General features: G+C 48.0%; 1 protein-coding gene across 1 annotated transcript in view; it reads left to right on the plus strand.

Annotated features, from left to right (window-relative positions):
- LOC126235547 (dehydrogenase/reductase SDR family member 11-like) overlaps positions 1-18692 on the plus strand; it is a 95342-nt gene that overhangs the window by 40365 nt on the left and 36285 nt on the right. The window contains exons 2-3 of the mRNA XM_049944264.1: positions 12160-12322; positions 18206-18335. Coding sequence (XP_049800221.1) covers positions 12160-12322; positions 18206-18335 — 293 coding nt within the window. The remainder of the gene's footprint in view (positions 1-12159; positions 12323-18205; positions 18336-18692) is intronic.

Consider the following 18692-nt stretch of genomic DNA (forward strand, 5'->3'; position numbering starts at 1 on the left):
AGTGGCGCTAGTAGCCCCACTCTGGGGATGCAAATCAGGTCTGCTTTAGATACGGTCGTGAGCGCTATTTACCTTTGAGATTGGACGTTCAAATGGTTCAAATGGTTCTGAGCACTATGGGACTTAACATCTCTGGTCATCAGTCCCCTAGAACTTAGAACTACTTAAACCTAACTAACCTAAGGACATCACACACATCCATGCCCGAGGCAGGATTCGAACCTGCGCGCCTAGAACCGCTAGACCACCGCGGCCGGCTGAGATTGGACGTGGTGAGCTGATATTAGGTAAAAATACCTATAAATGACAAAGTTGTCATTATCAGCACTTCAATGGGTTTGAACAAGGTCGTGTAATAGGGTCGGTAAGGTGGATGTTCCATTTGCGATACTGCAAGAACACTTGGCAGGTACGTAGCCGCTGTACATCACTGTTGGCAGCGGTGATCACGAGAATGTACAGTCACAAGAAGACCAGGTTCTGGACACTCAAATGTTCGGCGTGTGGCTCTGGCGCATGGTAACTGCTCGTGAAGCAGCAATTTGACAAACAGTTGGTACCACAGGGAAACAATGAACTGCTACAAATCGGTTGTTTCAGCGAGAGCTTGCTGGAGAGTAAGGTCTTTTGTGTTTCCTGATGAAAGCTGCTTCTGCCACAGTGCTAGTGATGGCCGTGTGTGGGTTAGAAGGAGGCCAGTTGAGAGCCTGCAACCAAACTGTCCGTATGCTAGAAGCACTGGACCTATACCTGGAGTTACGGTCTGGGGTGCGATTTCGTATGAGAGGAGAGCTCCTGCGGTTATCCCACACACCCTGACTACAACGTTGTACGTCAGTGTGGTGATTCGACCTGTCGTCCTGCCTTTCATGAACAGCATTCCACGGATGTTTTCCAACAGGATAACGCTCACTCAATTACCGCAGTTGTAACCCAACATGCTCTACAGAGTGTCGACATGTTGTCTTGGCCTGCTTGATCATCAGATCTGTCTTCAAGCGAGCACATATGAGACGGGAAAATGGAAATGATCCTTTGGCGTCATTGGTCGGGAGGCCCTTACGGGGCAGGTCCGGCCGCCTTGGTGTAGGTCTTATTACATTCGACGCCACATTGGGCGACCTGCAGGCCGGATGGGGATGAAATGAGGAGGAAGACAACACAACACCCGATCCCTGAGCGGAGAAAATCCCCGACCCACCCGGGAATCGAACCCGCGCCGCTTAGGACGGCAGTCCTTCGCGCTGACCATTCAGGTATTGGGGCGGACACGTATGGGATGTCATGAGACGACAACTCCGGCGTCATCCACAAACAGTATTAACCGTCCCTGTATTGTCCGACCAATTGCAACAGGCGTGAAACTCCTTCCCACAGACTGACATCCGGCACCTGTGGAACACAATGCATGCACGGTTGCATGCTTGCATTCAACAGTCTGGCGATTACACCGGTTATTGATTTACCAGCATTTCACATTTGCAATGACTTATCTCGCGCTTAGACTAAGCTGTGATCTTGCGATGTTAATCACTTAAATACGCTACCTAGACAAAGGTATTCCCGAAATTTCATTCCTCTAATTAAATATTTTTTGGTGTAGCGGTTTTTCTCTGTCAGTATATTATAAGATTGCGCTTCAGCAGGTATACAGAACATGTGCATATTCGATTGCAATGTTGAGTGAAAATTTCAAAGCAGTCGGTGAAGAACTTTCACCGATTTAAGATATTCAACAGACGAGAATTTACAATATATAAGCAATGGTTGGGATCGAACCTGGGATCCTGGGCGTGTTGGCTATTAATTAAATTCGCTACATCACGTTCTTTCCCTACCCATTGCTTTGCCGTTTTTCTTCTGAAGCTATCTGCGGATGTTGCATGATAGTCTCTCAAATTTCATCGATGCAAAATTTACTCAGTTTTTTCTATTTTTAATACACAGTGTGGCCAGGGCCCTGACAGAACACTCTGAGCTACCGTTTCGGTATCCTCTAGATCACAAGATATAGTCCGATTTAAAATACCAAGTGGTTATAAATGAAGCGAGCTACTCATAGAGATCCAATATGGATTGTAATTATCATATGGCAGCGTGACTTGGTAGATATTCTAGAGCGATGATACAAAACCGATTTACACTGGAAAAAAATGGTTCCCATTTTGGTCGCCTGGAAAAACCTGGCATTGTACACTGTTTGTATGGCAGTATAACGTCTACGATGCCGTTCGACAAGCCGTAACGTGAGTGAACAGTGTGGATATCCAGAAGGGAGACCGCTCGCTGTTAGCGAAATACACTCCTGGAAATGGAAAAAAGAACACATTGACACCGGTGTGTCAGACCCACCATACTTGCTCCGGACACTGCGAGAGGGCTGTACAAGCAATGATCACACGCACGGCACAGCGGACACACCAGGAACCGCGGTGTTGGCCGTCGAATGGCGCTAGCTGCGCAGCATTTGTGCACCGCCGCCGTCAGTGTCAGCCAGTTTGCCGTGGCATACGGAGCTCCATCGCAGTCTTTAACACTGGTAGCATGCCGCGACAGCGTGGACGTGAACCGTATGTGCAGTTGACGGACTTTGAGCGAGGGCGTATAGTGGGCATGCGGGAGGCCGAGTGGACGTACCGCCGAATTGCTCAACACGTGGGGCGTGAGGTCTCCACAGTACATCGATGTTGTCGCCAGTGGTCGGCGGAAGGTGCACGTGCCCGTCGACCTGGGACCGGACCGCAGCGACGCACGGATGCACGCCAAGACCGTAGGATCCTACGCAGTGCCGTAGGGGACCGCACCGCCACATCCCAGCAAATTAGGGACACTGTTGCTCCTGGGGTATCGGCGAGGACCATTCGCAACCGTCTCCATGAAGCTGGGCTACGGTCCCGCACACCGTTAGGCCGTCTTCCGCTCACGCCCCAACATCGTGCAGCCCGCCTCCAGTGGTGTCGCGACAGGCGTGAATGGAGGGACGAATGGAGACGTGTCGTCTTCAGCGATGAGAGTCGCTTCTGCCTTGGTGCCAATGATGGTCGTATGCGTGTTTGGCGCCGTGCAGGTGAGCGCCACAATCAGGACTGCATACGACCGAGGCACACAGGGCCAACAACCGGCATCATGGTGTGGGGAGCGATCTCCTACACTGGCCGTACACCACTGGTGATCGTCGAGGGGACACTGAATAGTGCACGGTACATCCAAACCGTCATCGAACCCATCGTTCTACCATTCCTAGACCGGCAAGGGAACTTGCTGTTCCAACAGGACAATGCACGTCCGCATGTATCCCGTGCCACCCAACGTGCTCTAGAAGGTGTAAGTCAACTACCCTGTCCAGCAAGATCTCCGGATCTGTCCCCCATTGAGCATGTTTGGGACTGGATGAAGCGTCGTCTCACGCGGTCTGCACGTCCAGCACGAACGCTGGTCCAACTGAGGCGCCAGGTGGAAATGGCATGGCAAGCCGTTCCACAGGACTACATCCAGCATCTCTACGATCGTCTCCATGGGAGAATAGCAGCCTGCATTGCTGCGAAAGGTGGATATACACTGTACTAGTGCCGACATTGTGCATGCTCTGTTGCCTGCGTCTATGTGCCTGTGGTTCTGTCAGTGTGATCATGTGATGTATCTGACCCCAGGAATGTGTCAATAAAGTTTCCCCGTCCTGGGACAATGAATTCACGGTGTTCTTATTTCAATTTCCAGGAGTGTAGTTTTACGTGAACGGCAGCAATTACAGTGCTGCATTCAGAGAATGTCGCCGACTGAAAGATTTGAGGAGAGGCCCGATGTCATTGCATGGTTTAAAGAAGATGGTAATGAAATTCGATTATATGGGGAGCTTGGTGTGGAACCTGGAAGAGGAAGGCGTCCTGTCCCGATGGAAGTTATTGTTGAGGTTGCTGTTGCTGCAGCTGACCATGCAGCACGTGCCGCAGTTAGTGATAGTACTCGCGCAGTGTCACTACAGTTGTCCATCCCATGGTCAACAGTATGGGGAATTCAGCGGTCTGTTTTACACTGATACCTTTACAAAATCCAGACGGTGCAGCAATGTTCTGAATTTCCTCTTCAGTTCTGGCACGGGTCGAAGTTGCTGACTTATGGCTGGGCAATATTCTTTGGATTGTCGAGGCACATTTTACACTATTGACTGCAGTGAACACACAGAACTGCCGAATTTGAGGTACTGTTAAACGGCGCATTGTGCACGAAGAGCCACTGCACTCCCCGCATATGGCTGTATGGCGTGAATTCACAAGCACTTTTATTCTTCGTCCGTTCATCTTTGAAGGGAATACACGCGAGGGCCTGTCAGGTGTACTGTGACGTCTGCACGTTATCGAGACCTCCTTGAACGGAAAGTGATTCCTGCTTTGGGAGAGCGCAACTGTGTGGAAACCACAGATCTTATGAAAGATAGGGCATTGCCAGGTTTCATTTCCATACGATGACTACAGCCCACACTGGACCTCTTGTGAGTAGCTCCACTTTAATCATCACCACCTGTTACATCCTGTTACAAAACCCACATTGAGACTCGGCGGTGTACCACAAAAGCGGTCGTCATTCGTTATGCGGATTTGACTCATGCCTGCTTTACCGTAAGTCTCACAGACCAGCGCGCTTTGCTTAAACTTGCACTAACATGTAGGTGGCAGACAGTTCTTCAAATTTAAATGATACAGCAACTACTTTCAATTACGTTGGTTTGATTCTGTGACAAACAAAAAGTACGATTGTTGACAACAATTCCTCTACATAATTCACAGACTACAACCCCTCTATCTCTTATTGTGTATTTCCAATCTGCACATACAATAGTCTTAATGCCTCCCATTTCTGTTGTTACTGTAAGGAAGTAGGACAGCATCAGAAATGAATATCTTTCTAAACATGTTTTTACACTATAGGTCACAGACTCAAATAAAATAACAAAACGAATTTCTATCTTGAAATCCATGTGATGAGGTATATTTCTTCAGAATAGTCAATCCAAATTCGAGAGTATGGATACGCAAACTGACATTAGACACGACACTTTAATCATATTCAGTTTGAAACCGGAAATTGGGTGAATATTCAGTTGAGTTAACGTATATATTCTACTAATATGTACAGGGTGACAATTATTGATCCATTCCCGGCGGGGTCAGGGATTTTCTCTGCCCCGTGATGGCTAGGTGTTGTGTGCTGTCATTAGGTTAGTTAGGTTTAAGTAGTTCTAAGTTCTAGGGGACTTATGACCACAGCAGTTGAGTCCCATAGTGCTCAGAGCCATTTGAACCATTTGATTTGACAATTATTGAAGTATATGAAAAAAGGTAAATTAGCTACAAACTACAGCGTATACACACTTATTCAACATGTAAACGTCACTACAGGTATTCGGATTTGGTTTGTGACATATTTCATGTGCCTGCCATCATTGGCGACGACGTAGCGCAGATGAATAACTAATTTTTGCACGACCCGGTGCAGTGTCGGAGCATCGATGCTGTCGATGACCTCCTGAATGGCTGTTTTCAGCTCCTCAGTGGTCTTGGTGTTGTTGCTGTACACTTTGTCTTTAATGTAGACCCATAAAAAGAAGTCGGGAAAATATAGTGCGCAATCGAGACCCATGTCAGTGGGCTCTGGGTACCCCAGAGCCAGAATGCGGTCCCCAAAGTGCTCCTCCAGGACATCACTCTGCTGCGTCGATGGGGTCGAGCTCTCTCTTGCATGAACCACGTCTCCTGGAAATCAGGGTCACTTTGGATAATGGGGATCTACCAAAACCTTCACGTACCGTTCGGTAGTCACCGTGCCATCAAGTAATATCGCACCGATTATTCCGTGCCTGGACATTTCACATCACACAGTCACCCGTTGGGGGGGGGGGGGGGGGGGGGATAGGAGAGACTTATCGATCTCGAAATGCGGATTTTCAGTCCCTCAAATGGGCCAATTTTGCTTATTGACGAACCAATCCAAATGAAAGTGGGCTTCGTCGCTAAACCAAACCATATTCACATCCAGGTCCTGCTCGTCAGCTCTGTGGACAACAGTGTTGGCGAAACACAACCGCTGTTCCGTCCGTGGCCCTGGGGCTTAGTGGCTGGTGGGTTTGAAGTTTGTATGGGAAGAAATGCAGGTTTTCAACAACAATTTGTCGTAGTGTCTCCTAACTGATTCCCACCTGTTGTGCAGCTCGTCTGATCGATTTTCTGTGGCTGGTTTGAAACACACGCGGCTTATCGATGTTTTCAGGCGTTTTCACCCTCTTTGGGCGACCGACATTGCCGACTTCCCGTTCTATCAAACTTGCTAAACAAATTCTTGATCGTTAGCGCACTTGGACCGGTTGTGTTCAGCTTGAACTTGGTCGCAAACTTCCTTTGAGCCACAGTTGAGCTATTATTGCTGGCATAGTTCAAAATGGTTCAAATGGCTCTGAGCACTACGGGACTTAACATCTGAGGTCATCAGTCCCCTAGACTTAGAACTTCTTAAACGTAACTAACTTAAGGATATCACACACACCCATGCCCGAGGCAGGATTCGAGCCTGCGACCGCAGCAGCAGCGCGGTTCCGGACTGAAGCACCTAGAACAGCTCGGTCACAGCGGCCGGGTGCTGGCATAGTAGGCCTTCACAAGCGCTATACGCTCAGGCGTACCGTGCCATTTTCAAGTGACCAATGGCCGACAACAACAAGACGTGTGTTCATGCAGATACTAATTCCCATCATGCCCTGCGGCCTACCGTGCACTTTGAACGTCGCAACGCGAACCGTTCGGAAGTTTTATTTCCTATAGTTCAATAATAATAATAATAATAATGGCGTGTGACGAGGGCCTCCCGTCGGGTAGACCGCTCGCCCGGTGCAAGTCTTTCGATTTGACGCCACTTCAGCGACTTCCGCGTCGATGGGGATGAAATGATGATGATTAGGACGACACAACACCCAGTCCCTGAGCGGGAAAAATCTCCGACCCAGCCGGGAATCGAACCCGGGCCCTTAGCATTGACAGTCTGTCACCCTCTACATCGGCTACACTCATGTCTTTGCCTGTGGTTTTAGTGCGAGTTTTGGCTCATTGGATGAAAGTCGCGGGCGCGGTCGCTTTACTTACGCAGGCCAGTTTTCGCATTCAGGTGGCAGTTGGAGTGTGGTAGTAGGTGCGAAACAGTCAGTTGGAATGTGTTTGTTGTTGTGGTTGCGAATAGCAGACAGTACTGCCTGGTAAGTGTCATCGGAAGTTGGGGTGTGCCGGTTCCACAATTGTCTGATGCATTCTGTTTAGGCACTTAAGTGGATAGAAGGCGTGACATTGGTAGAAAGTGATACAATAAGATGCACAGAAATAGAGAGAGATAGAGCCATGCTTGAGTGCAGTAATAAGTTCTTATTGAGGACGTGAAAACAACACGCATATACCCAGCCCCTCCATTTGTATGCTCATCAACACAAAGTGAATTTTGCTTTTTCCTTACGACTTGGCACGTTACATTGGAGCAGTGTGGTTGATTAGGCCTTCTTGTCGAATGTGTAGCAGACTGGCTCTAATGGCGACGATCATCGTGTGGCGGATCTTGCTCTGTTTATGATCTGAATTTAACACGTGATTAGGTATAGTAACTCGGCACTTCATTTACCAAATAAAACTTGCACTTTTCTACCGCTTTCAAACATATTTGTACATTCATCAGTTGGGGTACACGGGTTGTAGGAAAGCTTGCTATTTGCCTGTTTAACATTGCACGCAAAAACGGGAAATTTTTCGAAACTCGACACCTACAAAAAACGAGTCTTGTTAAGTGTGAACATGTCGTAGACATTTATTGTTAGTTGTCGACAAATCAGCTTACTGCTTGCCAATCAGGAGTCATATTTTCTGTGCATGTCACTTGCTATGCTATTTTATGCCATTAAAAAGCAATTGAGAAAACCTGAAACTATAACCTTGTCATCACGTTACTAGGAGACCCTAAGTCTCCAGAGTACCTGCATCGTTATGGGCGACGACTGGCGAGAGTAAGATTTCAGGACCAGTGATAACAGCTTAACAAAAGAGAAGCCGGAGTTATTATTTATGTAAATAAGCACACTCGAAGAAATTTTTCCTCTCTGATCATTGCTGAAGTAAATAAAACCCATATAGATAGTTTCAGGGACATTGATCAGTCAGCTGTAATAAAATGCAGAAAAACGCGCGTGTCAAGAAAGCTGACAATGTCAAGAAAGTAAAAAGATTTTTAGAACGTCATCAGAAGCAGCCCGAGAGTTCTATGGGAGGCCCTAGAGTGTTGTGATGAACTTGTCAATGAAAATAGTGAAGTACAGTACTTTAAAGAAACAGTTTATTAAATTATTTTTTGTTCAGTAGGTTAAAATAATGGAATAATGAATCTGTAGATGTCCAATTTTGGAGAAAAATTCCTGATTTTTACAATTTTTTTCTTTACAACTAAAAGCTGATAGACTGTTTTTCCACCGTTGAATTATGTATCTAGAGGTTATTTGTGAAATATAATTTTGTAAGACGCCAACTATGTATACTGTTCGCCGGCCGAAGTGGCCGCGCGGTTCTGGCGCTGCAGTCTGGAACCGCGAGACCGCTACGGTCGCAGGTTCGAATCCTGCCTCGGGCATGGATGTGTGTGATGTCCTTAGGTTGGTTAGGTTTAACTAGTTCTAAGTTCTAGGGGACTAATGACCTCAGCAGTTGAGTCCCATAGTGCTCATAGCCATTTGAACCATGTATACTGTTCAAGTAATTCAATACAATGTGCTTCCCGAATTTTTTTTTACCGTAGTTATCGGCTTGTTTGATATTAGTCCTCAAATATTCTAATATTTATCGCAAGCCTAGTTTTCACCAAAAACCGTTTCGGTTGGTAAATAAGGTAAGTCACTTCGAGAGCTTCCAGACGGCGGTTTGCCGACATTTTATTCATTTCTATGTGCTGTTGTGGCGTTGATAGGTTATATCGACGGAATATACCAACTTTATATTGGAAAGCACAAATGTGAGTCTCTGTCTCGTTAATCTAGGAGTTATCAAATGTTGTTTGGATTCATTTCGGATTCAGCAAGGGGAAAGTTAACCACTAGACAACGTTAACATCAACTTCAACTATTAAATAAAACGTCTATTGCTCTGTGGAAGTGCGGACGCCTGTAGAACCACAAGTGAGAACAGTTAGATTTTATGTGCAGCAAGCCGCGTGGGATTAGCCGAGCGGTCAGGGGCGCTGCAGTCATGGACTGTGCGGCTGGTCCCGGCGGAGGTTCGAGTCCTCCCTCGGGCATGGGTGTCTGTGTTTGTCCTTAGGATAACTTAGGTTAAGTAGTGTGTAAGCTTAGGGACTGATGACCTTAGCAGTTAAGTCCTATAAGATTTCACACACTTCACACACACACACACACACACACACACACACACATGTGCAGCAAAATAAGCCACTCAGGAATAAAATTAACAGCAAATGCGTGGAAGCAAAGGCGAAAAGGTAGCAGGAAATGTGAAGAAATAGAAAGACGACTGTTTCAGCATACAGAAAAAATGAAAGGACTCAACATTGAGAGTGGAAGAGGAGTCCTACCGTTATATGCAGAGGAGGGAGCAGATAGGTAGAACGACTACGTTAAAGGCCTTTAAGAGAAGAGGGACTACATAACGGTGTTATCTAAGGAGGACTGGAAATCGATACAGATGACACGGGTGATTCAATATTACAATCAGAGTTTGACAGAGCTTTCGAACCCTTGTGATCAAATAAGGCAAAAGGGATAGATAAAATTCCTTTGGAATATCTTAAATCCTTGTTGGAGGCGGCAACCAAACGACTGTTCAAGTTGGTAGAAGTTTGAGACTGGAGACAAACCATCCGAATTTCGAACAAATACCGTACACACAATCCAGAAGATCGCAAGGGAGGTTAGGGGGAAAACTATCACGTTTTCAGCTTAACACCACATACATCAAAGTTCATGAAATGAATAATACACTTAAGAAATTTGAGGATAAGTTGGATGACGATCAGTTTGGCTTTAAATGCATAAAGTAGACAGATATTACTTTACGGTTGATAATGGAAGCAAAACTTAAGAAAAATCAAGAGACTTTCATCGAATATGCCGAAATAGAGAAAGTTCACGACAGTGTAAAATGGTTCAATATGTTCGAAATTCTCGGAGGAATAATTCTAAACTGTAGGAGAATAGGGGTAATGTACATTATACACGAAGCACTCAAATTAAAAAGATGTGATGCAAGTATTTCTCCTCTGCTGTTCAATCTGTACATCAATGAACCAATCACAGAAATAGAAGTTAGATCAAGAATTGGATTAAAATTCAGGCTCAAAGAATATTAACTGTTAGATCGCTGATGTCTTTGCTGTCATCAGAGGAAGAGAGAAAGAATAACAGGGCATAGTTAATCACATGGATAGTCTAGTGAGCACAGCTTTGTACATAAGTGAATCATAGACCGAGGGGGAACTGAGAAGAAGAGAAAAGGAGCATTTGAGAGGTGATGCTACAGAACGATGCTGAATATTAGGTGGACTGATAAGAAATGACGAGTTTCTCCACAGAATCGGCAAAGGAAGGAAAAAGAGACAGGATGGTGGAAAATGGGTTAAGACGTCAGTGAATAATTTCCGTGGTACTTGAGGGGGCTGTAAAGGATAAAAACTCTAGAGGAAACTCCGGATTGCACTATATTCAACAAATAACTAAGGACATTGTGTGTAAATGTCACTCTGAAGTGATAGAGGGACAGAGGGGAAGTTGTGGGGGGCCGCATTAAATCAGTCAAATGATCATTGACCAAAAAGAATTTCTTTTAAGTAATCCATGAGCAACCGTTGGGGTAATTACTGATATCGTACTGAAATGAATCAGTGTCACAGGCGGCCTTTTTCTGATGGTTACTGGTTCTCGTAGATTCCTATTAATTTTTTTCAATTTTTGTATTGATTAGCGATGCAAGATGCTAAAAACGTTCTACTTTGATGCAGATCAAATTTTACGTGGTATGGTCAAAGGATTCCATTGCCATTTCCCTCATAAGATGGTTTCCATATTAGTATCGCCCGCAGGGTATTTCCTTCCATCGCCCGTGGTGACATGACTGCGTTTCCTTTTTCTTTTTCATATGTGTCTACCGAACCCAGTCCCAGTGACTAGAGATACGGCAGAACACGTCGAGATGGTTATGTCGCACTGATGGCCCATCCTTTTACTGATTACTTCGTAACAGATTTCGCCCCATATAAATGATGGAGCGAAACAGCCATCTCATGAAGCAGCCTCGTACAACTGCTTCGTCTGGCAAGTATCGCTTAGTAGAAATACAGATTTAGGCTTGATCAGCTGGTATGAATACAGACCTGATTACGTCAGTTCGACGATGTAGAAATATCAGGGAAAATATGTATCAGTAATCTTATGTAATCACGAAAATGTTTCAAATCACATTGAAACATCCCCTTAGAAAACTTTATGGATTACTGTGCTGGTAAACCTCTTACGTTATTTGATTTTCAAACAGCTGAGATCAAAAGAATGGCCCTAACAATAACCTTACATTTCATGAATCACTTACCTCACAAAAATCTTCGTTACTAAAACTGCTGCAATACAGCGTGCGCCAATACTGCCAGCTAAATAAAAGATTCAAACTACTGAAGGCACTAACTACTGATAGGCATAGTTAGCAAATGAAAGATTTTGATGGGGAACAAACAATGTATTTACCTTAATAGTGTTCAAAATATCAAAAAGATATATATATATATCTCAGTTCATGACAGCCAGTCTTACAAATTTCCGTTTTCTGACGGACACACGTCCAGATCGTCCGCTGTCAAAACTCTGCCATCTCTCTCCCCACATCCACCACTGCTGGCGGCTCACCTCCAACTGCGCAACGCTACGCGTTCTTCACATCCTACTGCCCTACACTACAATAGCAAATATTTCAACAATGCAAACCAGTCACAGACTGCACACATCACAATCAGTGATTTTCTTACAGAGCGCTACGTGGCGTTACCAATATAAAAACCTAATCAGCCTATTTATAACACGCACAGCAAAATATTATATTAATGACGAGTTTTATATAGTAAAGTGTTTATGCCTCACAACAGGAGCTTGCACTCAAAGACGCACCAGGGAAGCTGTACGCCGTTGCCGGAGATGTGAGCGACGAAGCCAGCATCCTGGCGGCCTTCAAGTGGGTCAAGGACAACCTGGGTGGCGTCGACATCCTCATCAACAACGCTGGTGTATTTCCCATTACTAGCCTTACGGGTAAGAGCAACGCCTTGCATTACTTTGTACGACTTACATACGGACATTTGAAAATAATAAATAATTTAAAAATTAGTACGATGCTACCATGCCATTCCACAGTAATTAGGAACTATTGTATTTATCCGCCGACCCCAGGTGTTCGACTTTCAAGTAAGAGGTACCCATGTACGAAAATATACATGAAGTATGTACGAATACAGCTTGTCGACACATGGTTTACAGGATGTGGGAGTTCAGACCTGGCCATCAGTCGTGGTCTGATAGCGTAAGGCTAGTTCGGCTCGCGCAGCCATGATACGCGGACGTCTGCTGCGTCCTGGCTGTGGTGGAGCTGGAGCGCGCTTTCGTTTACTTCTTGCCGCGGTTTTGAGTCCCTCTTACGAGCGAGCCATGGCAAAGTCTTACCGGCGGACAGCGATCAAGATCACATACCACGCAGTATATGCACGACCAAGACCTTACGAAATTGAGAACTTTATACCGGATTATCTTCACCTGGATCCGCAGGATGTCATTGGCGTTCACTTTTCCATCACTGGGAACGCTGTATAAGTCCAGATGCGAGCTGAAGAGATCTGTGCACCGAAACTCGTGAGCCGCCACGAGCGAAACCTCAAGTTTCGTCACCCCGACAGAGAGTTAGATGAAGTAGTGGTTGACCACGTGGGTTTCGGCCTGCGTACGATCACGGTTTTCGAACTCCCATTCGAGGTCCATATGCCAATGTACTTAGTCGCCTGGTCAAAAAATGGAAAATCTTTGAGACCTATCCTGCAACAAACGGCGTCCGTCAGGTGAAAATGGAATTGCTGAAGTATGTGCCGTCTTACTTGGTTATAGGAGGATGCAGGGCCGCCATTATGTATGACGGATACCCCCTTACCTGCGATGGCTGCGGCCAAAACTGTCTCCAGCGCCGGACTGTACAGACACCACTCAACGACGCCGCCTCCACTGCGCCGTCCTCAGCTCTTCTTATCACCAATACTGCGGTCACAACACCAACTGCCGATCTTCTGCACGACCCACGCGACCCGTCGCAGGTGATGACTACCGTCGTGGAGGCTAATCCGACGTATTTCAAAAAATGGCTCTGAGCACTATGGGACTTAACTTCTGAGGTCATCAGTCCTCTAGAACTTAGAACTACTTAAACCTAACTAACCTAAGGACATCACACACATCCATGCCTGAGGCAGGATTCGAACCTGCGACCGTAGCGGTCGCGCGGTTCCAGACTGTAGCGCCTAGATCCGCTCGGCCACCACGGCCGGCCCGACGTTTTTCACATCGCTGCAAACAGAACCACTGTCGGGAGGAGACACTCGCCTGCCTAGAACCGCTGACCGCGACACGGATCTGACGCCTCGCGTTGTACTGACTATTGCCTTCTTTCCATCTAGCAAGGAGGCGATAGCCAACCGTTCGCATTCTAACACAGAACAGCGTATACGTGAACAAAAGGCCCCATGGAAGCGCCGGAAACGGCACCGTAAGCCCTTGGATCATTATCTTCAAAGAACGGGATAGACGATGACGACAACATGTCCGATGACGCAGTGTGGGACGGTAATGTTCCACTAGCTCCTCCAAGACAGCTCAATGCCACAGTGCCGGGGCCGCGCCAAACCCTCCTGCAAGTGTCCTGGGTGGCGTTCCTCTTGCTGTGCCAACTGCAGCTGGGTGCACAGCTCACGTCCCGTCGAGAGACATCCGTACCGACGAGCTCTGGGCTGATGACGTCGAGGATGACACTGTACTACTGTCTGGTGCCGCGGAAGGGCACGTCCTGATGAAGGGCTACGGCTGCGGCTGCGGCTGGTCCACCCCTGACGGCCGCCAGCGGAGTGGACGCCACATCCTGGCGGCCATGGAGACCCAACAACACGACTGGCGACTCTCAACATCAGTACCATCTGTGCGCGCCATGAACTGACGTTGTAGCAGGGTACGCTTAATCCGGCAGATATAGACATTGTCCTCCTCCAGGAGGTCTCTGTCGAGGATTCCGTCGGCACTTTTGGGTACACTGCTCAAGTCTCCCGCTGGCAGTAGTGTGCCAATGCTTCTACGCGATGTTCTAACTGCCTAAGGCGTCGCTTTCCTGCCTCAGGTAGAGAGACACTGCGCTCACTCTCCATGACGTCAGAATCGTTAATACCTATGCGCCCTCCGAATCGGGACGACGCCATGAATCGTCCGCTTTCTTTGCAGATGCAGTCGCGCCCCTCTGTGTGGGACGCTAGGATGCCTTAATGTTCAGTGGGGCTTTTACCTCCACTGAGGCGCCGAAAAGGCGACGGCCTTGCCGCAGTGGATACACCACTTCCCGTCTGATCACCGAAGTTAAGCGCTGTCGGGTGTGGCCGACACTTGGGTGACCATCCGGGCCGCCACGCACTGTTGCCGTTTTTCAGGGTGCACTCAGCCTCGTGATGCCAATTGAGGAGCTACTCGACCGAATAGTAGCGGCTCTGGCCAGAGAAAACCATCGTAACGACCGGGAGGGCGGTGTGCTGACTGAGGATGACACGGCGTTCGGATGGTCCCGACGGGCCACTTGTGGCCTGAAGACGGAGTCCAGGTGCCGAAGGATCAATTGCCACACTACGTTCCATGTCTGGCGCTCTCCACCTTCATAACGAACCTTCGACTAGTGGAAAAAAAAGGTTCAAATGGCTCTGAGCACTATGGGACTTCTGAGATCATCAGTCCCCTAGAACTTAGAACTACTTAAACCTAAATAACCTAAGGCTAAGGACGTCACACACATCCGTGCCCGAGGCAGGATTCAAATCGTAGCGGTCGCGCGGTGCCAGACTGTAGCGCCTAGAGCCGCTCGATCAACCCGGCCGGCTGACTAGTGGACTCGTGGGAGTATGTACATAGCAATAGTGCGAGTTTCACGCACTGTACCAGCCACTCCTCCAGCCGTGTAGACCATATCTGCCTCTCGTGTTTCATTGTTCGGGTCCAACCGGCTGCTGAAACTGGCCTGTTGCTTTTTCCTACCATGTGCACAGTCACCTTGGGCGCCAGATAGTACGGTATGGGCGAGGCTCCCGGAAATTGAACGTGACACACCTACATTCGCCTGAATGCCGACAGATCGTGGAAGCAACGTGGACGTCATGCACCCGTCGGCAAGGGGTTTACCAGACGGCACTGTCTTGGTGGCTACTATGTGCCAAGCTGGCTCTTAGGAAGGCATTTATTGGTCATGGCAGGAAGATCGCTGCCTGGAGGCGGCGTTCACTAGATTTTTACTATCGCATCCTGCGTGATTGTTCCACAATGCCAGACTCACTTGCCCGTCTGCAAGCAACGAACCGCGCAAAAGCGCGGATCACAGGCTCACGAGGCACCACCTCGAAGGGACGATTGTTCGTCTGTGCACCGTGGATGGAATGGACCGAAGCGTCGTCGTCTACGACGGACGCCGATCCATGCTTTAGCCGATGGTCGCTGTGTCACAACATGTGATCGGAAGTGCTCTCCATGCTCACTATAGTCAACTGGTCGTGGACCGCCATTATCCTCCAGACACGACTGAAGAAATCCCTCACCTTGCATATGGCACACTACCGCGGGATGCGCAGAGGCATTACTTGAGGACGTGACTGAGGAGGAGGTCACTGCAGCTAAACTGGCCGCCGCGCCTCTCAAATCGCCAGTACCCGACGGCCTCCCGTTAGAATTTTACAATTTCTCAAAAGATTGCTCATTACTGTCCAACCGGTGGAACATCCATCAGTGAATATCACCTCCCCTTCCCATATCGCTCCTGAACTGTGATATGAAGATGTTTACCCGCGCATTTGGCAGCAGATTTCAGGATAGCCGCCCGACCCGTTATGCACCAGTATCAGGCCTCTTTAGGAGGCAATCACAACATCTGGACTGCCTAATGTCGATAACGTGACGTGACGGGGCTTGCGCGGACGTGGCGCATCAGAGGTGTCCTAACCTTCCTTGATTTCAGTCAGGCCCCTGGCAAGGTTGATCGCTTCTATCTGACTCTGGTGATGTGGAATATGGGATTGCCAGACAGCTTCGTGGAGGCCGTAATACGTCTACAATGGGGCCTTACATCTAGGATCCTCAACTTCGGTCGTCTTACGCCGCCCGTCCTGGTACAACGATTAATGCAGCAAGGATGCCCTCTTTCCACGATCCTGTATGCTCCCGCCATAGAACCGTTACCTTGCAGCCGCCACCAACGCCTCAGAAGGATGACTCCTTTTCGTTACGCGGCCTATGCAGAGGACTTCCTACACCTGCGCAACGTCAATGATGTTCAGGAAGCGCTGGAGTGTGTGGGGTCCTACGGCGCTGCCTCAGGCAGCGTCCTTAAAATTCGCAAATCTTCCGTGTTGCCTACAGGCTGTAAGTGCCCAGTGAATGGGAAGCTCCCCTGCGGATTTGCGCTGGGTACCGCTTTTGCAACCGACTTGAAGCGATCAGTGACCCTTAACAGTAGGCGGTCATTACACCGGATCCGAACAGAGCTCCATGACCAATGACTCCGGACCTTGGACATGCTCCAACGCACCTGTTTTTCTGCCGGTCGCTGTGGCCGAGCGGTTCTAGGCCCTTCAGTCCGGAACCGCGCTGCTGCTACGGTCGCAGGTTCGAATCCTGCCTCGGACATGGATGCGTGATGTCCTTAGGTTAGTTAGGTTCAAATGGTTCAAATGGCTCTGATCACTATGGGACTTTAACTTCTGACGTCATCACTCCCCTAGAACTTAGAACTACTTAAACCTAACTAACCTAAGGACATCACACACATCCATGCCCAAGGCAGGATTCGAACCTGCGCCCGTAGCGGTCGCGCGGTTCCAGATTGTAGCGCCTAGAACCGCTCGGCCATCCCGGGAGGCGTTAGTTAGGTTTAAGTAGTTCTAAGTCCAGGGGACTGATGACCTCAGATGTTAAGTCCCATAGTGCTCAGAGCCTTTTGAACCATTTTGAACCTGTTTTTCTAATGTTTGTATCACATCGCAAATTCCGCTTGTGGCCCATACTTTCCCCATCCCGCCGTCAATGGGCAGATGCATCTTGGCTTCCTTTGTGAGTCAAGGCTTGTCATTTAAAGTCAGCTATGAGTCCCTCACCTTCCCAAAGGACAAAGGAGGTCTCAATCTCTGTCTCGTCCACTATCGAGCAACAGCCCTCTTTGTAAGCGGGCATGTTAAGATGTGGCGACGCTCTCCGACATGACCCACATACCTACTGATGAGGGCCCTTACCCCGAGCTCAGTCATTGCCCCAGTGCCGCTGATCGATGTTGCAGCGCCCGTTTTCTACTTGAGCTATTTTTTTCCTTGATTATAGTTACATCAAGCCCGTGCTTCTCCTTCCTCATCTACCGACGGCCAAGACATGCTGCAATCGCGGCTTCCGCCGAATGTGATTGAACGAAAACATCCCCTCGTCCGGTGGAATGCCGTGTGGCGGGCGGTGCACTCCCTCTCTCTTGCGTCGGACGTCAAATCCACGTAGTATGTGACGGTTAATGGGAAGCAGGTTTGCAGTCGCGTAATCACCGGGTCTGTATGGCGCGATCACCATTATGTACCACGCATGCGGTGCAAGACGACAGTGGCCATCGACTTGTGTGCGGCGAGTCAAGTAATGTCTGGCTTTTGGTTCTCCAGATGCTGGCATTCATCACACGCATGACCCCTGACAGTATCACCCACAAATTATTCTCTTCCCGGACATGAACATGTCTTTTTTGAATCTTCTTTGAACTATTCTCTCCGTATTTTAAAAGTAAACCTCTCTAATAGCGTCTGCTGCTACAGCTGGATGAGCTAGTTCATACCGTATAAATGTTTACAGAAATGCAGTAGAATTTTTTTTTCTTGTGACCAGATGGCAAGACGGAGGACTGGAAGCGAATCCTGGACGTGAACGTGCTGGGTCTGAGCATCTGCACCAGGGAGGCCGTGCAGGGCATGCTGAGCAGGGGCGTCGACGACGGCTTCATCATCCACATCAACAGGTGGGTCTGTGGCCGGTCCTGTGTCACCATCGTACTCTCACTTTTATTCAGCAACATTTCATGTTATTTATGTAGTTAAATAAGCTTGCTGTCTTGCCTACCATGTTTCTGGTACAGCTTTCCGACTGCGAGAAGAAAGTCTGAAAGTGTTTCTCACACCCAGTGAACACCCGTTGCAACAGGGCACAGGGTAGCACCAGCAGTCATTGTCCGTGCTGAAAGGTTTTATCACGTACAAGCTCAGGTAAAACCCTTGAATTTAAGCACGTAAAGAATACAGGCATTTTAACACACAAAGAAGTACTAAGTGATCCATAAACGAAAATACTCCGCAATGGAGAAATGAATTAAACTGGA

Source organism: Schistocerca nitens, chromosome 2 (genome assembly GCF_023898315.1).
Source record: "Schistocerca nitens isolate TAMUIC-IGC-003100 chromosome 2, iqSchNite1.1, whole genome shotgun sequence".
NCBI lineage: Eukaryota > Metazoa > Arthropoda > Insecta > Orthoptera > Acrididae > Schistocerca > Schistocerca nitens.